The following is a 27,075-nucleotide window of genomic DNA, read 5'->3' on the forward strand; positions in this document are numbered from 1 at the left end:
AGCTATATGCCCAATGCATTATCACTGCATGTTGGCTTTGCTTGAATTGCCCTGCCAATGAATGCATTGTTGTTTGGGCCATTTTTTCAAATAATTTTTCAAATAATACATCTCTTTGCTGTATTCGTTGACAGTCTCTCTGTAGTCATGGTTTTAAACGTTTTGAAATCTCACAATATCAACTTTGCTGTAGCTTTCTTTTATGCCTGCTACGTTACTGCAGACACGTTTTACAGAAATGTTTGCCGATCGACTAGGAATGCCTTGGAGATCGACTAGTCGGTGACCACTGCTCTAGAAAGTTGAGTGAAGTTCAATCCCCTGATTCTCTTTGTGGGCTGATATTTCTGCGGGGCAGTCCCGGGGCTAGTGCGTCCGAGCGCACGCCCGCAGTTTAGAGGGAACATTGTTCCAAAAGTATTCGCACCCCTTGACTTTTTCCACATTTTGTTGTGTTACAGCCTGAATTGAAAATGGATTACAATTCGATTTTATGTCACTATGGCCTACACACAATACCTAATAATGTCAAAGTGGAAATATGATTTTAAAAAAGTTTACAAGTTCATTAAAAATAAAAAGCTGAAATGTCTTGAGTCAATAAGTATTCAACCCCTTTGTTATGGCAAACCTAAATAAGTTCAGGAGTAAAAAATTGTTTAACAAGTCACATAATAAGTTGCATGGCCTCACTCCGTGAGCAATAATACTGTTTAACATGAGTTTTGAATGACTTCCTTATCTCTGTACCCCACATATACAATTATCTGTAAGGTCCCTCAGTCGAGCACTGAATTTCAAACACAGATTCAACCACAAAGACCAGGGAGGTTTTCCAATGCCTTGCATAGAAGGGCACCTATTGGTATATGGGTAAAAAAAAAAAAAGCAGACATTGTAATTTATATCCCTTTGAGCGTGGTGAAGTTATTAATTACACTTTGGATGGTGTATCAGTTTCTGGAGAAGAAGGAAACCGCTCAGGGATTTCACCATGAACCCCAATGGTGACTTTAAAACAGTTACAGATTTTAATGGCTGTCATAGGAGAAAACTGAAGATGGTTCAACAACATTGTAGTTACTCCACAATACTAACCTAAATGACAGAGTGAAAAGAAGGAAGCTTGTACAGAATAAACATATTTCAAAACATGCATCCTGTTTACAATAAGGCACTAAAGTAAAACTGCAAAGAAAGTGGCAATGAAATTAACTTTATGTCCTGAACACAAAGCGTTATGTTTGGGGTAAATCCAACACAACACATCACTGAGAAAAACTCACAGCTGTAATTGCTGCCACAGGTCATTTTAACATGTATTGACTCAGGGGTGTGAATACTTATGTACATTACATATTTCTGTATTTAATTTTTATACATTTGCAAACATGTCAAAAAAACATGTTTTCACTTTGTCATTATGGGTGTAGATGGGTGAGAGAAAAAATATATTTAATCCATTTTGATTTCAGGGTGTAACACAACAAAGTGTGGAATAAGTCAAGGGGTATGAATACTTTCTGAAGGCACTGTACTCTGCACTATATGTATAGTGTTTATGTAAGTCATGAATCCCTCATTAACAAACACCAGTCTCCAGAAAGGTGCGGACTGGTTTTCCCATTAATGATGGTGACTTAATATCATCAGCGCAGTGTCAGCTGACATTTATCAATGGCTAGTTCAGTCCATTAGCTGAACAACATTGTACAGAAAAGGGTAAAGGAAAGGGTAATTGCTTAGATAAGCATCAGTGGAAAAAGAGAGGGAAAATAAAAATTGATTGACCCGACCACCTTCAGCATCACACTATGATGTTACATGCAGCCCCGGCATCAATCCCAAAAGCCACTGCTGGCTGTTCATTTTAGTGAGCCATGTGTTTAATACTGATACATATTATTAAAGTGACATGATGTCTTCATGCAGGGTCGTGAGCATATTTTATCCTCCATTTTGAAAGCCATGATAAAGTTGTAATTATTTAAAATAAAATAATGGAAGATGATCTTCTGTGTATTATGGTACTTACCAACCTCTGATGCCATCACAGTGATGTTGTGCCAGGCCACATCCTCTCTGTCCAGACTCCGGGTGGTTTTGATCACCCCGTTATTCAAACCAATGGTGAAATACACCTGCTCCTCTTCACTGTGGTCTATAAAATACCTACATGTAGGAGAGGGAACAATTAAAATAGAATGAATTAAATAAAGTTATTTGAATTTGATTGAATTGAAAATCAAATGATGCTGTTGAATTTCTCGTTCAAAACATATTACTTTCAATGTGCAAAGGTAGAAGCTTTCATTCTTGTGATGGTGTTTTAGATGCCCACAAAATGTTCGCCCCATGCATGTAATTTACCTTACAGGGCTTTTGGTACTGTCAGGGTCCTGAGCCGTCACTGTGCCGACCTCTGTTCCCACGGGGGAGTTCTCGTATACATCCATGATGTAATAGTCTATGGAAAAGACAGGCGGCTCATCCACATCTCCGATGATGATCTGGAGGGTGGTGGTGTCTTTGAAGGCACCCAGGTGGGAGAAGCGTGGATCCAGGTGTGTGTTCACTCCCTCTATGTGAAGCGTGTGGACTTTCCTCTTCTCATAGTTCAAAGGCTGCGGAGGAAACCAGCAATCAATCCTCTTTTCAAAGCAGTGCTTTTTGTTTTACAGTCCTGTCTCTGCTAGTATTTGAGAAAGTATGTGGTAACGATGGGTACTTAATAATAGTATTTAACAATTGGTAACTACCTGGCATATTTATTAAGCAATTATTATGTAATTACCATATTATCTGTGGATTTCCTCAACTAACCTGTACCCCCGCACATTGACTCGGTACCGGTACCCCCTTTATATAGCCTCGTTATTGTTATTTTATTGTGTTACTTTTTATTAATTTTTTACTTTAGTTTATTACTTAACTGCATTGTTGGTTAAGGGCTTGTAAGTAAGCATTTCACAGTAAGGTCTACACCTGTTGTATTCGGCGCATGTGACAAATAAAAATAGATTTGAAAAAAAAATAGATTTTATATCGATCTTTAAAAAAGTGGACTATTACATGAACCATAACCATAGGTGTTGTTGTTGTTGTTGTTGTTGTTGTTGTTGTTGTTGTTATAGAATGAAGGTGAGCATCAGAACTGTACTGTACCAGTCTTAGTGATATGATGCCTTCCTTCTGGTCAGTGTCTGTAGTGATGGAGAACATGGCTGTCCCCTCTGCATTGGTTATGCTGTACCTCATCTCTGCATTAACGCCCAAATCTTTATCATTGGCTTTAATTTTACCCACAGCTTTTCCAATCTGAGCAGACTCTGGAACGTACAGCTGGTAGTTTTCTTTAATGGGATGAGCACATGAATAAGCAAGAAGTTATTATCTTGGCATGTATGATAAAGCATTTATGACTAGATGGAGGAATAATTAACCTACTGTTTATGCATACCAGCTAGCTGTAAATGTGAATAAATGGGTAAATTAATCACATTTCCTGCCTGCTTGCGATTCAACGATCATCTACACACCACATCATGTTTGTATCACTTATAGCCACTCCCACATTAGCGAAACATCTACTATAGGCTACAACTTTTGAAATTGTTTTTAAAATAACATTTGGCTGTGCATTACACATCAACAGAATAACAGATTATTTGATTCTATTTCTATCGTGCATTACTTACAGTACAAGCATCTTTGTGTTTTAAAATCCTATATAGCGTTCGATATAGCGCTATATAAATATTGTGTTTTATTACAGCAGAGAATCAATATATAAGGACAAACAGTGAGGTAGAAAAACAAACAAACAATAAGACGTATGTCTACATACTCTGGGGGAATTTGGGAGGATTGTCATTGACGTCTGTCAGTGTGACATTGACAGTGGTGGAGCCTGACAACCCACCCACCGAGCCGGCCATGTCTTTGGCTTGGACCACCACAGAGTAGCGCTCCCTGGCCTCTCTGTCCATGTTGGATAGGGCTGTCCTGATGACACCTGGGTAATGGCAAGACGAGAATGCTAATTTATATCACACAAATATCCATAAATAAACATTGTCTGTTAGAGTAGATCCTGTATGTATTGATAATAATAATAATAATAATAATAATAATAATAATAATAATAATAATAATAATAATTTGGTGGGTGCTTATTATATTTGTCCTATTTCACACATGTACACGTGTGTATGAATACGCATGTATGAATTGGAAATGTGTTTTTTGCATATCCCATCTCTCCCTGAGACACCCTCAGACAGTATTCTTCCTCAACAGCATCAATCCAATCTTGGATGGATAAGATGCCGGTCACTTTCATTCAGGTTGAAGGCAGGAAAAGACAGTCTGACTTGTTGTACAGGATAAGGAACATTGATTTCTTCAAAATGAGTATCACTTCATGTTAATAAATCATTTATAAAGAGTTTCAGCCAGAATTACAATCAGCTTTAATACAATGTTTGCCAAACCCCCCTAATGTCTTCATCCACATGTTTCACCCCTGTGCTGGTTCATTACCCCATTTGATATGCTAACACATAAGCAAGCTTGCCTTGCCCCTCTCTGAACTATCAGCATGCCACCCCCTCCTTCTCTCCTACCTCCTCTACTTTCAGCTAGACCCGCACCTAAACACCGTGCTCTGGCCAGAGGCGCTGCTATGGCGCATTACTCGCTTCACAGCATTACAAAGGAGAATGCCATCTGCCCTAATCTTACCCTGAAGACTGAACAAGGGCTAGAAGGAAAAGAGAACAGATTGACCATACTGTACATTGTGCACCTGTACAAGAGGAAGGCCAAGGGGAAAATAGCCAGAGCATAGCTCACTCAGTACTGAAAGCAAAGTGTCCTCGGTGGAACATTGGCTGGAACAACCACCGCTAAACGGAAGGACACAGGGTCTGACATGCCATAGTTAACTGTGCATGGTGTCACACGGTTGGGGGTTAACTAGTTATTCTGGAACACTCAGGCATTTGTCAGTTATTGGGATCACATGGATTACAGTAAGACGACTCGTCTCAAAGAAGGTTATTTCCCAAGATTTTTGAGATGTGATAACCTTAGGTGAAAATACGAGTCAACCCATCCCCCACACATTGAATCAATGAATGTGTGGATTAACCAGTCAGGACATATTGGTTCTGTGCCTTAAAGGTTTATTCGAGATTATTAGTACAGTATGTCTTGTTAACGAGTACAGTGACATTCAATAAACAGACAAACAGCAGGATACGTTTACTCAGAACATATAGTTGAAAAGAGAGAACATTTTAGAGCACCTGTGTGAAATGGCTTCACTCCAATGTATGAAGTGTCCTTATAACTTACTTGACAGTCCTACACATACTGTAGCGGTTACATCAGTCTGCTTTCTACCCTATGTATCCACACTTCAAAAGACCAAGGTTAGCCTACTTTTTTTCATGATATGTCAAGTACATACTTATAGACAAGCTCCCAGTAATGTATTGGGTAAACCACCAATGTTTCGGCATCACTGTGCCTTCTTCAGAGTAATGTCCTGAATGCTTGAACCAGGTTATGTAGACAGTAGTGAGGGGTGTGTCATAGTTATTAGGGTGATGAGAATGAAAAAATTTAACTGTTAAAAGACAATAGTTTACAGCATGTTGAATATATTAGGCTATTGTTATTATATTGCAACATAATTAGATATTGTACATAGTAATAGCATCAACATACATTATTATTTAATTTCATATACATGTTTTATTGTTTACAATTAATTGAATCTTTGTTACATGTAATCAGTTGGTTCAACCGTAATGCATAATAATTGTTGATGATGCTTATTATGCATTACGGTTTAATCAAAAGATGACATGTTACAAAGATAAAATGAAATGGAAACAATGTTGCAGTATGATAACAATAGCCTAATATATTCAACATGCTGTAAACTATTGTCTTTTAACAGTTAAATGTTTTCATTCTCATCACCCTAATAACTATGACACACCCCTCACTATTGTCATTGGTTGCACTAATTGCACTGTTTGTCTACATAACCTTGTTCAAGCATTAACCTCCTTTAGCTCAGTTGGTAGAGTATGGCGCTTGCAATGCCAGGGTTGTGGGTTCGATTCCCACGGGGGGCCAGTATGAAAAATGTATGCACTCACTAACAGTAAGTCGCTCTGGATAAGAGCGTCTGCTAAATGACAAAAATGTAAATTACATTACCCTGAAGAAGGCACAGTGATGCCGAAAAATTGGTGGTTTACCCAATAAATTACTGGGAGCTTGTATATAGAGTGTGCGACTCTTTATTTATTTTAATAGCATACCGTTTTCTCGCCGTTAGTCAGCACCTCTACCATGCTTTTTATCAGTATACTTATACAACCATGAAGGCACTGAAATACAGCCTCCCAAGGCCACAGTTAAATTACTGTATAATGTAACAAAAAATATATAAAAGGTTTTTAGAAAACCTTGCCAATGCTATGGTGTATCTTATGGGCAACAATTCACAAGGTTGCTTTCCTTTCAGAAACTAAAATACTCTGTCGCTGAATGCTCAACAAATGTCTTCCTGTCCTTTATTGAATTAATGAATGAATGGTGAGAAAATGAGAGAAAGAAAAACATGCTAACAGATAGCTCAACCTGCCAGAACAAATGAATACAGAGAAGTGTTCCGCCCCAGAGAATGTCATAGAGATTGCACCAAACACATTGTGGCCACAAACCACCTGCCTGGACAAGTAAGTTCAGCTGTCAACACACCAAAAGCACAATAATGCTTAAAAGCCTCTCAGTATTCAGCCGGTGGAAGAAGAAAAATATAGGCTGAACACGAATACACTGAATTTAGCCTGACCAAATTACAGAACACAGCAAATGGAGTATACTTCGGTCTTTCTCCGTTCTCATTCTGTCGAGGTTAAGGCATTACCATAGAACCAATTTGTTCAGCTTCCATTCTCATTACACGGGAACAATTAGTGCTAGGAATTGCCAGGGACCTCATGATACGATATTAACAATGCTTAGGTGCCAAATTATATGTATTGTGATTCTCACGATTCTATATGTATTGCGATTCGATACTAGGATTTGATATGCGATTCCATGGTCCAAACATATTGCTCACCATATGTCTGCTGCAGAGGGACAAGAGAGATGATTTTTGATCAGTCATGGGAATAAAATTGCTGAAAACAAATTGGCTCCCTATTTAAAAAGAAGATGGAGAACGAGCTTTGAAGGAAAAACACTGAAGTTTTGGTGAATGTACAGCCAACTAGCACAAAAATAATATTGCGATATTGTCAAAACGATATGATACGATATATCATAACAAATTATATTACGATATGGAAATGTATCTATTTTTTCCCCCCATCACTAGGAATAATGTAGTGCCACTGTGACAAGGGATAAAAGGCTGTTAGGGCCATGTTGTTGTGCCGTTTGCTTTCCAGTTGACCTTGGCATTCCCCAGTCATTTTCCCTCAGCTCTCAGGACCAGCCAGAGTGGGTGATGTGATGCCTTTGACTTTGCTCTTGACCCAGGGACTCTCCGAGGCACAGCCAAACTACTGTAGTACAAGTCCCTTCTCTGGATCATCTGAAGAGTAGACAATGCCTACTCTGCTCACTTAGCCAAAGCAATTCAGAGTTCAGGCAGGTTGTTCATTATACAGTAAGAACAATACCAATGATTGGCCAGTCTGCACTGTCTGCACAGCGCGTTATCGACCCATAGCATATCGGTTTTTCTGCCGGAATCACTGATTCACTGGACCTTTAACACCGGATCATCGTAGCTAGATAGCTGCAATGAAATGGACGTTGTTGTTGGTTAATCAGCCTTGAGCTAGCCGCGAGCCAGGCCCTTCTCCCGGCTATCTACCTCTCTGTCAACCGGACGGGACCTCCTAGTGTTGACACAGAGCCCCGCCGATCCAATACGACTGGTCTGCCGACAAAATCCTCTGATGTGATTACAACAGGTTTCCCGTTACGACGTCGACCATGAAGATCCATCTGCTAGCCCCGGCCAGCTAGCACACGCTAGCCATGGCCTCTTGCTCGCTAGTGCTATAGCAGCCCCCGAACTACCTCCGAACTCTCCTATTGCTGTTCACCGGACCTTATGATAACTCAGCTATACAGCTGATGCCTGCTGGACTGTTCCTTTATAAGGTACCGCATCCTGTTTATGTTTAGCCTCAGCCCAAACTTTGTCGCTATTACCAGCTGTTGTCTTAGCTCTCTCGAATAACACCTGTGATTGCTTTATGCCTCTCTCCCATGTCAATATGCCTTGCTTATTGCTGTTTCGGTTATTTCTTATTGTACTATTTCACTGTAGATCAGCCAGCCCAGCTCAACCTGCCATAGATAGCTCCTTTGTCCCACCCAATCGGTGCCTCCAGTGATGCTATCTCTTTCATCGTTACCCAACGCTTAGGTTTACCTCCACTGTACTCATATCCTTCCATATCCTTTTTTGTACATAATGCCCTGAATCTATTCTACAACGCCCGGAAACCTGCCCCTTTTTTTCTCTGTACCCAACGCACTAGAAGACCAGTACTTAAACCCTTTAGCCATATCCTTATTCTACTCCTCCTCTGTTCCTCTGGTGATTTAGAGGTTAACCCAGGCCCTGTAGCCCCCAGTATCACTCCTACTCCCCAGGCGTTGACTTCTGTAACCGTAAAAGCATTGGTTTCTTGCACGTTAACATCCGAAGCCTCCTCCCTAAGTTTTAGTTATTCACTGCGTTAGCACACTCCGCCAACCCTGATGTTCTAGCAGTGTCTGAATCCTGGCTTAGGAAGGCCACCAAAAATTCAGAAATGTCCATCCCCAACTACAACATTTTCTGTCTCGATAGAACTGCCAAAGGGGGTGGGGTTGCAATCTACTGTAGAGATAGCCTGCAGAGCTCTATCGTACTATCCAGGTCTGTGCCCAAACAGTTTGAGCTTCTACTTCTAAAAATCCACCTTTCCAGAAATAAGTCTCTCACTGTTGCCGCTTGCTACAGACCCCCCTCAGCCCTGAGCTGTGCCCTGGACACCATATGTGAACTGATTGCCCCCCATCTATCCTCAGAGTTCGTACTGCTTGGTGACCTAAACTGGGATATGCTTAACACCCCGGCCAACCTACAATCTAAACTAGATGCCCTCAATCTCACACAAATTATCAACGAACCTACCAGGTACAACCCTAAATCTGTAAACATGGGCACCCTCATAGATATCATCCTGACAAATGTACCCTCTAAATACACATCCACTGTCTTCAACCAGGATCTCAGCGATCACTGCCTTATTGCCTGCGTCCGTAATGGGTCCGCGGTCAAACGACCACCCCTCATCACTGTCAAACGCTCCCTAAAACACTTTAGCGAGCAGGCCTTTCTAATTGACCTGGCCCGGGTATCCTGGATGGATATTAACCTCATTCCGTCAGTAGAGGATGCCTGGATGTTCTTTAAAAGTGCTTTCCTCTCAATCTTAAATAAGCATGTCCCATTCAAAAAATTCAGAACTAAGAACAGATATAGCCCCTGGTTCTCCTCAGACTTGACTGCCCTTGACCAGCACAAAAACATCCTGTGGCGTACTGCATTAGCATCGAACAGCCCCCGCGATATGCAACTTTTCAGGGAAGTCAGGAACCAATATACACAATCAGTTAGGAAAGCAAAGGCTAGCTTTTTCAAACAGAAATTTGCATCATGTAGTACTAACTCCAAAAAGTTTTGGGACACTGTAAAGTCCATGGAAAATAAGAGCACCTCCTCCCAACTGCCCACTGCACTGAGGCTAGGAAACACTGTCACCACTGATAAATCTACAATAATCGAGAATTTCAACAAGCATTTTGCTACGGCTGGCCATGCTTTCCACCTGGCTACCACTACCCCGGCCACCAGCTCTGCACCCTCCGCTGCAACTTGCCCGTGCCCCCCCCGCTTCTCCTTCACACAAATTCAGAAAGCTGATGTTCTGAAAGAGCTGAAAAATCTGGACCCCTACAAATCAGCTGGGCTAGACAATCTGGACCCTTTCTTTCTAAAATTAGCCGCCGAAATTGTCGCAACCCCTATTTCTAGCCTGTTCAACCTCTCTTTCGTAACGTCTGAGATCCCCAGAGATTGGAAACCTGCCACGGTCATCCCCCTTTTCAAAGGGGGTGACACTCTAGATCCAAACTGTTACAGACCTATATCCATCCTGCCCTGCCTTTCAAAACTATTTGAAAGCCAAGTTAACAAACAGATCACCGACCATTTCGAATCCCACCGTATCTTCTCCGCTATGCAATCCGGTTTCCGAGCTGGTCATGGGTGCACCTCATCCACGCTCAAGGTCCTAAACAATATTATAACCGCGATCGATAAAAGACAGTACTGCGCAGCCGTCTTCATCGACCTGGCCAAGGCTTTCGACTCTGTCAACCACCGCATTCTTATTGGCAGACTAAATAGCCTTGGTTTCTCTAATGACTGTCTCGCCTGGTTCACCAACTACTTCTCAGATAGAGTTCAATGTTTCAAATCGGAGGGCCTGTTGTCTGGACCTCTGGCCGCCTCTATGGGGGTGCCACAGGGTTCAATTCTCGGGCTGACTCTATTCTCTGTGGATATCAATGATGTTGCTCTTGCTGCTGGTGAAGCTCAGATCCACCTCTATGCAGACGACACCATTTTGTATACATCTGGCCCTTCATTGGACACTGTGTTAACAAACCTCCAAACGAGTTTCAACGCCATACAACACTCCTTCCGTAGCCTCCAACTGCTCTTAAACACTAGTAAAACTAAATGCATGCTCTTCAACCGAACGCTGCTTGCACCTGCCCACCCGACTAGAATCACTACTCTCAGCGGGTCTGACCTAGAGTATGTGGACAACTACAAATACCTAGGTGTCTGGTTAGACTGTAAACTCTCCTTCCAGACTCACATTAAGCATCTCCAATCAAAAGTTAGATCTAGAATCGGCTTCCTATTTCGCAACAAAGCCTCCTTCACTCATGCTGCTAAACATGCCCTCGTAAAACTGACAATCCTACTGATCCTTGACTTCGGCGATGTCATTTACAAAATAGCCTCCAACACTCTACTCAGCAAATTGGATGTAGTCTATCACAGTGCCATCTGTTTTGTCACCAAAGCCCCATATACTACCCACCATTGTGACCTGTACGCTCTTGTTGGCTTGCCCTCACTACATATTCGTTGCCAAACCCACTGGCTCCAGGTCATCTATAAATCACTGCTAGGCAAATCCCCGTCTTACCTTAACTCACTGGTCACCATAGCAACACCCAACCGTAGTCTGTGCTCCAGCAGGTATATCTCACTGGTCATCCCCAAAGCCAACACCTCCTTTGGCCGCCATTCCTTCCAGTTCTCTGCTGCCAATGACTGGAACGAACTGCAAAAATCTCTGAAGCTGGAGACTCTTATCTCCCTCACTAACTTTAAGCGTCGGTTGTCAGAGCAGCTTACCGATCACTGCACCTGTACAAAGCCATTCTGAAATTAGCCCACCCAACTACCTCATCCCCATATTGTAATTTATTTTGCTAATTTGCACCCCAGTATCTCTATTTGAACATCATCTTTTGCACATCTATCATTCCAGTGTTAATACGAAATTGTAACTATTTTGCACTATGGCCTATTTATTGCCTTACCTCCATAACTTACTGCATTTGCACACACTGTATATATATATTTCTGTTTTTATTTTTGACTTTATGTTTTGTTTACCCCATATGTAACTCTGTGTTGTTGTTTTTATCGCACTGCTTTGCGTTATCTTGGTCAGGTTGCAGTTGTAAATGAGAACTTGTTCTCAACTGGCTTACCTGGTTAAATAAAGGTGAAATAAAAAAAATAAAAAATGACTGATGCAAAGCTGACATTTGCTCATGCGTATTCTAGTGTAATCTGACAAAATAACTTCATATTACATACAAACTGTCAGGTATTCGCCCATTGTTCCTTACAGCATCTTATGGAGATATTTCTTTAAAGATTAAAATAGCTCAGTGTTGCGCTATAATGCTTTGTCAGATGGCTAGCTTCATTGGAGGGGGTGGGTGGTGAATGAACTACATCATTTTAGAGAAGACTGACTGTGAGAATGTAAATATCAATGAAATCCAAAAGGACAGCAGGCACTTCCTTCAATTGATCAAAAGTGAAATGTTTTATAATCCCTGCTCACATTAAAATGTATGTACGTGTCAGCCTTTCAGTCAATGGAATGGACTGTATCGCCTAACTGCAAGAAAACAAACAAAAAACCTATCCTACTTAAACGGTAAATGGGAAACATGGTGTCCTCCTTACTGTCTATGTATCTCCTAACAGGAGTATATGGAGGAAACACCGGTATCTTACTGTAATTCTGTTAGTCAGATCAGGGATGGGTAATCAATGCCATTAAATGCAGGTCTTATTATGAAATATTCCTCTGGGTCCTTTATTTACTCCAGTCAATATTACCTGCCTTACTTTTGTTGTCTATTGGAAGATACAGGTAGACTGTTCACGCTGTTTAAGTATCATATCCTCTCAGGCCTTTTATTCAACCTCCTAATCAATGTCAGATTGATTATGCTAACAATGTAGCTTTTTACAGCTGTATCAGGGTTGATTATACAGTGGGGAAAAAAAGTATTTAGTCAGCCACCAATTGTGCAAGTTCTCCCACTTAAAAAGATGAGAGAGGCCTGTAATTTTCATCATAGGTACACGTCAACTATGACAGACAAATTGAGTTTTTTTTTCTCCAGAAAATCACATTTTAGGATTTTTTATGAATTTATTTGCAAATTATGGTGGAAAATAATTATTTGGTCACCTACAAACAAGCAAGATTTCTGGCTCTCACAGACCTGTAACTTCTTCTTTAAGAGGCTCCTCTGTCCTCCACTCGTTACCTGTATTAATGGCACCTGTTTGAACTTGTTATCAGTATAAAAGACACCTGTCCACAACCTCAAACAGTCACACTCCAAACTCCACTATGGCCAAGACCAAAGAGCTGTCAAAGGACACCAGAAACACAATTGTAGACCTGCACCAAGCTGGGAAGACTGAATCTGCAATAGGTAAGTAGCTTGGTTTGAAGAAATCAACTGTGGGAGCAATTATTAGGAAATGGAAGACATACAAGACCACTGATAATCTCCCTCGATCTGGGGCTCCACGCAAGATCTCACCCCGTGGGGTCAAAATGATCACAAGAACGGTGAGCAAAAATCCCAGAACCACACGGGGGGACCTAGTGAATGACCTGCAGAGAGCTGGGACCAAAGTAACAAAGCCTACCATCAGTAACACACTACGCCGCCAGGGATTCAAATCCTGCAGGGCCAGACGTGTCCCCCTGCTTAAGCCAGTACATGTCCAGGCCCGTCTGAAGTTTGCTAGAGTGCATTTGGATGATCCAGAAGAGGATTGGGAGAATGTCATATGGTCAGATGAAACCAAAATATAACTTTTTGGTAAAAACTCAACTCGTCGTGTTTGGAGGACAAAGAATGCTGAGTTGCATCCAAAGAACACCATACCTACTGTGAAGCATGGGGGTGGAAGCATCATGCTTTGGGGCTGTTTTTCTGCAAAGGGACCAGGACGACTGATCCGTGTAAAGGAAAGAATGAATGGGGCCATGTATCGTGAGATTTTGAGTGAAAACCTCCTTCCATCAGCAAGGGCATTGAAGATGAAACGTGGCTGGGTCTTTCAGCATGACAATGATCCCAACACACCGCCCGGGCAACGAAGGAGTGGCTTCGTAAGAAGCATTTCAAGGTCCTGGAGTGGCCTAGCCAGTCTCCAGATCTCAACCCCATAGAAAATCTTTGGAGGGAGTTGAAAGTCCGTGTTGCCCAGCGACAGCCCCAAAACATCACTGCTCTAGAGGAGATCTGCATGGAGGAATGGGCCAATATACCAGCAACAGTGTGTGAAAACCTTGTGAAGACTTACAGAAAACGTTTGACCTGTGTCATTGCCAACAAAGTGTATATAACAAAGTATTGAGACATTTTTGTTATTGACCAAATACTTATTTTCCACCATAATTTGCAAATATATTCATTAAAAATCCTACAATGTGATTTTCTGGACGTTTTTTTCTCATTGTGTCTGTCATAGTTGACGTGTACCTATGATGAAAATTACAGGCCTCTCTCATCTTTTTAAGTGGGAGAACTTGCACAATTGGTGGCTGACTAAATACTTTTTTACCCCACTGTACATAAAAAAGGATTCATATTTAATTTGCATGCTCACTATGTCCAAATATTGCTTTTCGTATGGGTTGTGATTAGCTATGTCTGAAGAAGAAGCATTTTTGTAAATGTTTGTGTGTGTGTCTAAGTGATGATCATTGGTCAGGAGCTGAACACCTCACTCCCTGATCACAGACAGGTGACTGTAGTGAAGAGGAAGCTCTGATTATGCTCTGACTGTGAGCTGAGTGACTGGGTCTCCTGGGCCAGCCTGCTGATGGGGCCCCAATGAGCTGCTGGAGAGAGGCAAGAACAGCTGGCACTGCCATGGCCCAGGATGCAATGCAGCTGGCATGGCCACAATCCAGCCTGGCTACTTCACAGCTATGCCTCAATCCATGCGTGTCAGTAGCACTTGAGCATATGTGAGCAGAACATGGCTAGAACTATCATCTTGAGTATTGACAGATGGTATATAATACAGATTCACTTTGCCTACTCAACACACATTAACAGACTGTTGAAGCAAAGACAACAACTTATGTCTATACCTTGTTCTCTTTAGGTATGCATATCACTGTAAAACACACGAATGCACTCACACATCTTATCCAGAGCATTACAGTAGTAAGTGCATACATTTTTCATACTGGCCCCCAATGGGAATCGAACACACAACCCTTTCATTACAAGCACCATGCTCTACCAACTGCGCCACACGGGACCCAGGATAAGGATGCACTGCACACAGACACACACCACAGGTCCTCTGTAGCTCAATTGGTAGAGCATGGCGCTTGTAACACCAGGGTAGTGGGTTCAATCCCCGGGACCACCCATACATGACTGTAAGTCGCTTTGGATAAAAGCGTCTGCAAAATGGCATATTATTATTATTTAAACATTTTGCAATTTCTAAACTAACTATTGTTATTACACAGTCTCAGGGATGGCTAACTCTGGAAATGTCTTTGGTCTCTACTGAGTTAGATAAATCAGCTTTTAGTTTTTTTACACCGTATTCGTGAAACAATCTTCAAAATGTTCTTCAATTTGATGTTTTGGTGCCTCCAGGGCAATTCAGAAAGCTGATTGAGGACCGTATTACTGATGAATGTGTTTGTTTGTATGACTGTTTTCTTTCTGATTGCATTTTGTGTTTGTATTTACATATGTGTATTTCTGTAATATCTGTAATTCAGGGCTCATCTGTAAAATAAACCTTGATCTCAGTATGATTACCTGATAAAATAATAAAATAATTACATGGACTGGAATCCTTTGAAAACCATCCTCACATAATATGTACACTATATATACAAAAGTATGTGGACACCCCTTCAAATTTGTGGATTCGGCTATTTCAGCCACACCCGTTGCTGACAGGTGTATAAAATTAAGAAAACAGCCATGCTATCTCCATAGACAAACATTGGCAGTAGAATGGCCTTACTGAAGAGCTCAGTGTCTTTCAACGTGGCACCGTCATAGGATGCCACCTTTCCAACAAGTCAGTTCATCAGATTTCTGCCCTGCTAGAGCTGTTGTGAAGTGGAAACGTCTAGGCGCAACAACGGCTCAGCCGCGAAGTGGTAGGCCACACAAGCTCACAGAACGGGACCGTCGAGTGCTGAAGCGCATAGCACGTAAAAATCGCCTGTCCTCAGTTGCAACACTCTTTATGGAGTTCCAAACTGCCTCTGGAAGCAACGTCAGCATAAAAACTGTTCGTCGGGAGCTTCATGAAATGGGTTTCCTTGGCCGAGCAGCCGCACGCAAGCCTAAGATCACCATGCGCAATGCCAAGCGTCGGCTGGAGTGGTGTAAAGCTCGCCGCCATTGGACTCTGGAGCAGTGTAAACGCGTTCTCCGGAGTGATGAATCACGCTTCACCATCTGGCAGTCCAACAGACTAATCTGTATTTGGCGGATGCCAGGAGAATGCTACATGCCCCAATGCATAGTACCAACTGTAAAGTTTGGTGGAGGAGGAATAATGGTCTGGGGCTGATTTTCATGGTTCGTTCTAGGCCCCTTAGTTCCAGTGAAGGGAAATATTAATGCTACAGCATACACTGACATTCTAGATTATTATGTGCTTCCAACTTTGTGGCAACAGTTTGTGGAAGGCCCTTTCCTGTTTCAGCATGACAATGCCCCCGTGCACAAAGCGAAGTCCATACAAAAATGGTTTGTTGAGATCGGTGTTGAAGAACTTGACTGGCCTGCCCAGAGCCCTGACCTCAACCCCATCAAACACCTTTGGGATGAATTGGGAATGCCAACTGCAAGCCAAGCCTAATCGCCCATCATCAGCACCCAACCTCATTAATGCTCTTGTGGCTTAATGGAAGTCCCCGCAGCAATGTGTCAATATCTAGTGGAAAGCCATCCCAGAAGAGTGGAGGCTGTTATAGCAGCAAAGGGGGGACCAACTCCATAATAATGCACATGATTATGGAATGAGATGTTCGACGAGCAGGTGTCCGCATACTTTTGGTCATTTCGTGTATTTTGTCATGGGTGGATGTTATTTTCAAAGTTCTTCAAGGCTTTTTTAGTCATCTTATGTCTTCAAAGCAAAGAACAAGATGTCTAAGAGCCTTTTTACAATGAGCGGGAGGGTGATTAAGACCGGGGAACACTATTGCCGTGTTTTTCCCTCGACTGTGTCATTTATTGAACCCATGTAAACCGCAGCCATCTCTAAAACTAGACCCAATTTGAGCTTATTGCCTCTGTAATCAGCTGTGTCATTAAACATCATCATGAGGTACTTTGGCCCTATTTCACAGCTTAACAGCCTGATTTCAACAATCAACATCTAATAAATCATATACTGTAGAACAAAGCTATTTTCACTTGGCAGAAGCAATTCACAGATGGAGCATTATATTGCAGTAAATGTTAAATAGGTGGCAGGCATCTCACCGGTTTTTGGATCTACAGAGAAGTAAGGCTGTCCCTGTAGTATGCTATACACAATCTTGGCACTGTTCCCATAGGTGGGGTCGTCTGCGTCTGTGGCTGTGAGCTGAAACACTGATGTGCCTGCACGGATGAAAGGTTATATCAGTACTGCATTGGCACAAAAAACCCATACATCTACAACCACACAAACTCACAGACAGTACAAGTACAATGTGCTATGATTTCTGTAGAAACTACAATTGCATACTGTAGCACAACTCACTGTATTGTCAGGGTTTTCTTATTGTAAATCTACATGGAAATACCACAGAGTGTTTCTGTATCGCATAAAGTGAGGCCGAAATCTGTTATCTCCCAATTAATCTAAACCCATGTATCAGGACTGTCAAAATCCATTTACAGAGTTGTGCATCAATGCCTGACTGCCTCTGGGATGCAGCAGGGATCTGTACCAATACTGATGACCCAGCTAATGATGTGACTGCTCTCACAGTCAGGGTACAAAGCCAGCTCCCTCCAGCCAGGTGCACCCAGCATATCAAAGTATGTTGTCAGTATTCTGCCTTACCAACATCGGCCATCTCGGGAACAGCAGCAGCAAATGGGCCATCTGGAAACTTGGGTGCGTTGTCGTTGACATCCTGGACCTTGATTATGAATTCGGACTCAGGCTCTACAGATCTATTGGTGTAACGATCGATGGCCTGGGCATGTAAGACATACTGGCCCTTCTTCTCCCGGTCCAGGCTCTTGCTGGCATGGATGTCCCCTGTGACCTCGTTGATGACGAATATAGTGCCAGCGCCCTCTCCTGTCAGCAAGTATCTGACGGAGCCGTCTCCTTTGTCTGAGTTGGAGTGCAGCTGGAAAGGAAATGAGAGAAACTTTACACACAGATGTAACAATACTCATGTGAACATAGAAAACTATACCCAGGGATTTCACCACCAGGGTTGAGCAGGGGTTGGAACCAGTTCAAGAAACAGAAACGGAACCTGGAACGAAAATGATCCATGCTGTTCCGGAACAGAACCGTTATTTTAAAAGCATGGGAACCATTTAATAACGTTATTTTATGTTCCAGATTTTTTTTTCTAGTCCCACAACAAAACGGAACAAAGCGTCTATGCAAAGCCCTCACCCTGTCACTCAAAAACGTGAAAATCTTTGCCTGTATGTGTTTAGGCTACCTGACGCTCCCCCTCCGAAGCATAGGCTACTGTGCTGATGTTATACGTTTGATTCAGAAGATAGAGAGATTTTTAATTAGCTAGAGAATAATGGTCAATGCTAGTTAAGGATAATATAGGCCTAGTTATCACATTTCATGTTGGAGTCATTAACGACAAAAAAGTAAGATGTGTTTTTAATTCTGGTGCCGCTCTGCACACACAAGCTTGATAGCTAGCTAGCTCAAAGGACATTCAAATTTCCACCATAGAAGCCGCTCCTCCTAGGTATAATTCGGTGGACCTAATTCAGATAATGCATGTCATAACAAGATGCCCAGCACTTCAAGTGTCCTCCTCAACCCTCTCTTTCAGTCGCATCTTGCACCATAGGCTACAGTTTTCTGTCCATCACGCATGTAATTAACTAGCTTGCCTGCTCTAGCCGCACTGATTGGTGAAGTAATTTAATAAGCTAAATGTAAAAAACTGTATAAAAGGTTTCGCATGTATAAAAGGAACAGAAAATAAATATATAAACAAATACTTTTTTGGGGTTCGAACTGGTTCAGAACTTTATTTTGCTGGTCGGAACAGTGCTGGTAGAGTGGTTCTGTTCAGAATGAAACGATTGGAAAATAATTTCAGTTCCAACCCCTGGGGTAGAGGTCGATCCTAGTTCAGTCAGTTCAGGAGAGGAACTAAAATTGCGCCTCACTAATGGAAGTGACTTAACCATAATTAAAAAATAGGTTTACCAGAGGGGTACCAGCTGTATAAATCTACAGAATGTTAGTGTACAAGTAGCCTGGTGTCACGGTTTCGGCCGAGGCTGCTCCTCCTCCTTGTTCGGGCAGGCTTCGGCGGTCGTCGTCCCCGGAGTACTAGCTATCACCGTTTGATGTTTTCGATGTCTGTTTGGTTTTGTCTGATTGTGTACACCTGTTTCCTGTTTGGTTGATTATGTCTCCTATAAGTTTCTCGTTTGGTTAGTCTTGTGTTGTGTGTTATTGTTCGCCTGTCATCAGGTCGGCTCGTTGTTTGTTTGTTGTTTTCCCTGTCGTCGCACTGTACTGTTTTCGTGCGCCTTGGAATACTAGCCTTTTGCGCATTGTTGCGCATCGTCCGTCTCTTGTTTGTTTTGAGGCCAGTGTTTTGTATATTTTTGGTCATGTTCAGTAAAGTATTTGGACTGAGCTTCTGTGTCTGCGTTTGACTCCTTCACCACATCTACATCAGCCGTTGTGACAGAATAACACACCACCATGGAGTCAGCAGAAGCAGCGGCGGCACCCAAGTCGCTGGAGGAACGGATCAGCCATCAAGACACCATGATCTGGCGACTTGAGGCCGCCATGAACGAGGTGGCGAACACTCTGCACCGTTTGGTCACCAGAGAGGTGCCCACACCTCCGCACACCTTACCATCAACATCGACCAGTCCTCCTCTTCCAGCACCGGAACTCAGCGGTATTCGGCTCTCGCTCCCGGGGGCATATGATGGTACCGCAGCCGGATGTCAGGGGTTCCTCCTGCAGGTGGGACTCTACCTGGCCACCATACACCCGGCGCCCTCGGGATACGAGAGCGTCTCCGCCCTCATCTCCTGTCTCACCGGCAAGGCGTTAGAGTGGGCTAACGCCGAATGGAGGGGAATAGACGCCGCCACCATCACCTACGCGGAGTTCTCCCGCCGCTTCAGGGCTGTGTTCGACCATCCACCAGAGGGGAAGGCGGCGGGGGAGCGTCTGTTCCACCTTCGACAGGAGAGGAGGAGCGCACAGGAGTTCGCCCTGGAGTTCCGGACTCTAGCAGCGGATGCAGGGTGGAATGAGCGGGCCCTCATCGACCACTACCGATGTAGTCTACGGGAGGACGTCCGTCGAGAGTTGGCCTGCAGGGATTCCCATCTTACCTTCGACCAGCTGGTGGACATGTCCATCCGGCTTGACACCCTGCTGGCTACCCGCGGACGCACCGAGTGGGGGTCGTCCATTCCACCCTCCAGCACCTCCGAGCCGAGCCCTATGGAGCTCGGAGGTGCTGGCGCTAGAGAGAGGAGGAGGAGGAGCCCGAGGGGGGCTGTTCCCTGCACCAACTGTGGCCGTGGAGGGCACACTGCGGCTCGGTGCTGGGGAGGGTCTCCTAGGGGAGAGGACGACAGACCACGCACTGGGGAGTCATTCCAGGTGAGTAGGCGTCCCACTTACCCAGAGCTCTCTGTTGTGCACGTCTGTTTACCTGTACATTTTCCACAGGTTGCACCTCATTCCCAGCATAAGGCGCTAGTAGATTCAGGCGCAGCTGGGAATTTTGTTGATCGACATTTTTGTTTAAAACTAGGAATTCCCCTTCTTCCAGTCGACGCCCCATTTCCTGTCCATGCTTTAGAGAGCCGTCCATTGGGATCGGGGTTGATTAGGGAGGTCACAGCGCCACTTAGGATGAGGACGCAGGGGGGTCATGAGGAAACTATTCAGCTATATCTGATTGACTCTCCTGCGTATCCGGTGGTGTTGGGGCTTCCCTGGTTGATTACCCATAATCCTTCTATTTCGTGGCAACAGAGGGCTCTTAAGGAGTGGTCTGCCCAGTGTGTGGGGCGATGTCTAGGTGTTTCCGTGGGGGCGACCTCGGTGGAGAGTCCAAACCAGGTGCCCGCACTGCACATTCCCCCCGAGTATGAGGATTTGGCAATCGTGTTCAGTAAATCGAGGGCGACGCAGTTGCCTCCTCATAGGCAGGGAGATTGTGCGATAGACCTCCAGGCAGGAGCAGCGCTTCCACTGAGCCATGTGTATCCTCTGTCTCAAGAGGAGAAGAGAGCTATGGAGACTTACATAGCCGAATCTCTGAGACAAGGATACATACGGCCATCCACTTCCCCTGCGTCCTCGAGCTTCTTTTTTGTGAAGAAGAAGGATGGAGGTTTGCGCCCGTGTATTGATTACCGTAGTCTCAATCAGATCACGGTGAAATACAGTTATCCACTCCCGCTGATTGCGACTATGACGGAGTCATTGCACGGGGCGTGTTTCTTCACAAAACTAGATCTCAGGAGCGCATACAACTTGGTGCGCATTAGAGGGGGCGATGAATGGAAGACAGCATTTAGTACCACCTCAGGTCATTACGAGTATCTCGTCATGCCATACGGGTTGATGAACGCTCCTTCAGTCTTCCAATCCTTCGTAGATGAGATCTTCAGGGACATGCAGGGGCAGGGTGTGGTCGTGTACATTGATGACATTCTTGTGTACTCTTCTACCCAAGCCGAGCATGTAGCCCTGGTGCGCCGAGTGTTGAGGAGGCTGTTGGAGCACGACCTGTATGTCAAGGCAGAGAAATGTCTGTTTTTCCAGGAGTCGATCTCCTTTTTGGGTTATCAGTTGTCTGCGTCAGGGGTGAAGATGGAGGTTGACCGAGTGTCAGCCGTGTGTAATTGGCAAACTCCAACCACTGTTAAAGAGGTGCAGCGGTTTTTGGGGTTTGCAAATTACTACCGGAGGTTTATCCGGGGTTTTGGACAGGTGGCAGCTCCCATAACGTCTCTGTTAAAGGGGGGTCAGGTGCGTTTGCAGTGGTCAGCCGAGGCGGACAGGGCTTTTGGGAGACTGAAGGACCTGTTTACTTCGGCTCCGGTGCTGGCGCATCCGGATCCCGCTTTACCATTTCAGGTAGAGGTTGACGCGTCAGAGGCCGGTATTGGGGTCGTACTTTCGCAACGGTCCGGCACGCCACCTAAACTCCGCCCCAGTGCTTTTACTCCAAAAAGCTCAGCCCGGCGGAGCGAAATTATGACGTAGGGGACAGGGAGCTGTTAGCCGTGGTACAGGCCCTAAAGGTGTGGAGGCATTGGCTTGAGGGGGCTCAACACCCTTTTCTCATTTTGACTGACCACCGTAACCTGGAGTACATCCGGGCAGCTAGGAGATTGAACCCTCGCCAGGCGCGGTGGAACATGTTTTTAGCCCGGTTCGTATTTAAGATCACGTACATCCCTGGGTCCCAAAACGGTAAGGCAGAAGCACTGTCTCGGCGGTATGACACGGAGGAGAGGTCCGTTGAGTCCACTCCCATACTGCCGGAGTCTTGTCTGGTGGCACCGGTAGTGTGGGAGGTCGATGCTGAAATCGAGCAGGCGTTGCGTACCGACCCTAGTCCTCCACAGTGCCCGTGGGTCGGACGTACGTTCCGCTCGAGGTTCGGGATCGACTGATATATTGGGCTCACACGTCACCCTCCTCTGGACATCCTGGTATTGGCCGGACTGTGCACTGCCTTAGCGCTAAGTACTGGTGGCCAACGTTAGCCATGGATGTGAGGGTTTATGTCTCCTCCTGCTCGGTGTGCGCCCAGTGTAAGGCGCCTAGACACCTGCCCAGGGGAAAGTTACAACCCCTGCCCGTTCCACAACGACCATGGTCTCACCTCTCGGTGGATTTCGTCACAGACCTTCCCCCCTCACAGGGGAATACTACTATACTGGTCGTTGTGGATCAGTTCTCTAAGGCCTGTCGTCTGCTCCCAATGCCGGGGCTTCCTACTGCCCTACAGACCGCCAAAGCACTATTCACCCACGTGTTCCGGCACTACGGGGTACCCGAGGATATAGTGTCTGACCGAGGTCCCCAGTTTACCTCCAGAGTCTGGAGGGCGTTTATGGAGCGTTTGGGGGTCTCGGTGAGCCTGACCTCGGGTTACCACCCGGAGAGTAATGGGCAGGTGGAAGGTGTGAACCAGGATGTGGGTAGGTTTCTTAGATCGTATTGCCAGGGCCGGCCGGAGGAGTGGGCGAGGTATGTCCCCTGGGCAGAGATGGCCCAGAACTCTCTCCGCCACTCCTCAACCAATCTAACCCCTTTCCAATGTTTGTTAGGTTACCAGCCGGTTCTGGCACCATGGCAGCAGAGCCAGATCGAGGCTCCTGCGGTGGATGAGTGGGTGCGGCGCTCGGAGGAGGCGTGGAACGCTGCACACGTCCACTTGCAGCGGGCCATCCGTCGTCAGAAAGCGAGCGCCGATCTCCACCGCAGTGAGGGGCCGGTGTACGCACCTGGTGATCGAGTCTGGCTCTCTACCAGAAACCTACCCCTCCGCCTGCCCTGCCGGAAACTGGGTCGGCGGTTTGTGGGGCCCTTTAAAGTTCTGAGAAGATTGAACGAGGTGTGTTACAGGTTACAACTGCCTATTGATTATAAGAATATTAACCCCTCGTTCCATGTGTCTCTTCTCAGGCCGGTGGTAGCTGGTCCACTCCAGGACGATGAGATAAGAGAGACTCCTCCGCCCCCACTGGACATCGAGGGGGCTCCGGCGTACACAGTTCGGTCCATCTTGGATTCGAGACGTCGGATGGGGGGTCTCCAATATCTCGTGGAGTGGGAGGGGTACGGTCCGGAGGAACGGTGCTGGGTGCCGAGGAGAGACATCCTAGACCCGTCTCTCCTGACGGAGTTCCACCGTGGACACCCTACACGCCCTGCTCCGCGTCCTCCTGGTCGTCCCCGAGGCCGGGGTCGGCACACGGCTGGAGCCGCGCGTCAAGGGGGGGGGGGTACTGTCACGGTTTCGGCCGAGGCTGCTCCTCCTCCTTGTTCGGGCAGGCTTCGGCGGTCGTCGTCCCCGGAGTACTAGCTATCACCGTTTGATGTTTTCGATGTCTGTTTGGTTTTGTCTGATTGTGTACACCTGTTTCCTGTTTGGTTGATTATGTCTCCTATAAGTTTCTCATTTGGTTAGTCTTGTGTTGTGTGTTATTGTTCGCCGGTCATCAGGTCGGCTAGTTGTTTGTTTGTTGTTTTCCCTGTCGTCGCACTGTACTGTTTTCGTGCGCCTTGGAATACTAGCCTTTTGCGCATTGTTGCGCATCGTCCGCCTCTTGTTTGTTTTGAGGCCAGTGTTTTGTATATTTTTGGTCGTGTTCAGTAAAGTATTTGGACTGAGCTTCTGTGTCTGCGTTTGACTCCTTCACCACATCTACATCAGCCGTTGTGACACCTGGGTACCCGACTGTTTCTGCATTCACTTATTAAATCAAAAGCAGACTGGCAGAAAAATATAGATAATTGTCACATAGCTGCATGACGCTATCACTACATACCATTTAAGTGTTCAGTGTTTCAAAAATAATCTGTTTGTAGTGTAGACATTAATAATTCATACAAATCATGAATGGGAAAGTCTCTGCTATACAACTGATAATTTATCAGTTACACTAGTAAACAAACCATGCATCATTGTTGTCTGACATATCACATGCAGCCAATGTTATGCAAAGAGAATCCACACTCCTCAAGTATTTGGAGCTAGGCTAAATCATTGGGGTATCATATGATACTGATCTATATAAAAATGCTGTGTCAACTCTGATGTAAAATGTTGAAAAGAAGAACAACAAGAAGAAGAGAAGAACAGTGTTTCTAGCTGCCTTGGCATTTTGAGACTAATGTATTCCCCTTCGTAGCCTAGCAGAACAAAGCCAATGCAATGTGTGAACACTTATTCATTCAAACAGGTAAATCCAGCTCTATCCAGATTAGTTGTGCTACACCGAGTTGCATCATTTCAAATTAAATCTGTTGTACCTTGTTGACGTGTTGTCTGAATATTTTGGGGTTGTGCCTGCGTGCCTGGCACATGGCTTTTTACAAACACTTAAACAAGTCAAGAGGGTGGAAGGTCATTTGAGAGAGGTGTAAAACACCCCCATTAGCTTTATAATTGATCAGATGGAATATCATAAATATAGCAACCAGAGTATGACTTCTCCATTCATATCAATACACCACTTCTTAAGAACATGGGCTGAATCCCAATAATCACTCCTTTCTCCCAAAGTGTGCACTTGTTAACTTCCCCTCATGCATTTGAAAAAAAGACTGGTCTATGGAAACTCCCTCTAGCCCATGCCTTCACCAATCCAATGCTTTTATATTTTGGGGAGTAGTGAACAAGTGCACACATCAGGAGGATGGAGAGATTATTGGGATGCACCCATAGCCTCCATGTTTCCAGACAGCAGTGGTGCTGACGCTGAGGGGGGTTCTGTAAGGAGGAAAGTGAATGATGGATAACAAACCATTAAAGAAAAACTGTGAATCCCTTGACAGCACCAACGTTGTTGGAGCTAGCTTGCATCATCTGTAGAACAACACAACTGGCCAGCAAGTCAGTTATCCTATTATGAATGCAAGTGTTTGCTCTTTGGCAGAATGTTATTTTCTCTACAGACACTGAGGGGAAATGTTCTGAATGAAGAATGAAGCCAGCAGCTGTTGGCAGTTACAGTCCTCAGTGTATGGTTTTTATTGCCTCCACCTTCAACCCTTCAGACGCACACGCACACGCACACACACACACACACACACACACACACACACACACACACACACACACACACACACACACACACAAACTGCTCTTAATTCTTGGCAGTGAGTGTAATCCCTTAACAGAGAGCAATTAGCTAAGACAGTGTTCACCTCCACACCTCCTCCCATGCCTGAAGAGCGTACATGCAGCAACCCTGTTTGCTACAGAATCACATGGAGAGTGTCCAAGATGTTACTGCTGCAGATTCACATGAAAGAAGACCAATATAGACCAATAGAGGACCAAATTTACAACATGTAGGTTAAGTAGTGGACATTATTGTTCACTTAGGACACCCCAAAACACAGTTTAATAGGCTACTACACAAGAATAAACGTTATTGCGTAGTACAGAGTAGGTGCAATATACAGTACATAAGAATCCAAGGCCGATGTTGTCACTCAGTGGAAGTTGGTGGAACTACTGTGATGACAACCTTGGCTTTCTCAGGAAGTTTGGGCTGGCGCAAGCATTTACACTGGCTCAGAATACTGCGCTTACTCACAGAACATGCTGCCTGCAGTGAGGGAGTAGCATTAATTTATCTTTCGCTATGGTGCCTTTATTCAGTAGCAGGGTAATGGGTGTACAGCTCATGACTGATGCTTACCCTAGGCCCTGCGTTATCAAAGAGATGAAAGGATAAAATAAGAGCCCTGTCTGTGAGCTGGTGGGGGGAAAACCCCAAAAAAGATAAATAGTGTGATGTCACGAGAGGCTGTGTCCTGGAGGGACGTTACATCCCCCTGAGGTGGCTGCAAACCCAGACAGCTATGGCTCCATCTGCTGGTATGGTCGGGAACTCCACCCCTCTATGGCCAATCTTCCCACGCAGCTGAAACAAATGAGGAGCTGATGAGCTGAAGGTTTGGGAAGGGAAGAGACACACTGAGGGAGTGTGTGGGGGGGGTGAAGAGACACAGTCTCCAACCTGGGCTCTCTGGAGGACAAGAGTGCTGCACGTCCACTTCCATGAGGAATATAAGGATTTGGAGATACTTACCTTTGGGAAATACTCACCTGTGGATATATGCACCTGTGGAAATACGTGTGGGACATTTGGAAGGACGTTTTGCTGGGTTGGCCACTAGCTGCAACGTGGAAGACAGTAAGACTGGGGAAAAGTTATTTGAGCGAGGGAGAGTTATGATTTTGGATGTGGAAGAGACATCCCTGAACTGTTAACCCTTAAGAGCCACCAGAGAACATAATTTTGTTATATTTTCGTTAATTTCCCAAGACCTATAATAAAATCCTTGTTTTGTTTGAACCTTGTCTCCTTGCACTACTTGAGCAATCCCGCTGAAAGCTGTGTAGCCTCTCGTGACGT

At 44.7% G+C, this 27,075-nt stretch overlaps 1 protein-coding gene across 1 annotated transcript in view; it reads right to left on the minus strand.

Annotated features, from left to right (window-relative positions):
* LOC121580942 (cadherin-18) overlaps positions 1-27,075 on the minus strand; it is a 117,960-nt gene that overhangs the window by 24,365 nt on the left and 66,520 nt on the right. The window contains exons 3-8 of the mRNA XM_041896161.2: positions 17,771-18,065; positions 17,203-17,322; positions 3,848-4,015; positions 3,166-3,353; positions 2,371-2,624; positions 2,036-2,172 (exon numbers count right to left, since the gene is read on the minus strand). Coding sequence (XP_041752095.2) covers positions 2,036-2,172; positions 2,371-2,624; positions 3,166-3,353; positions 3,848-4,015; positions 17,203-17,322; positions 17,771-18,065 — 1,162 coding nt within the window. The remainder of the gene's footprint in view (positions 1-2,035; positions 2,173-2,370; positions 2,625-3,165; positions 3,354-3,847; positions 4,016-17,202; positions 17,323-17,770; positions 18,066-27,075) is intronic.

This window comes from Coregonus clupeaformis, chromosome 14, assembly GCF_020615455.1.
Source record: "Coregonus clupeaformis isolate EN_2021a chromosome 14, ASM2061545v1, whole genome shotgun sequence".
NCBI lineage: Eukaryota > Metazoa > Chordata > Actinopteri > Salmoniformes > Salmonidae > Coregonus > Coregonus clupeaformis.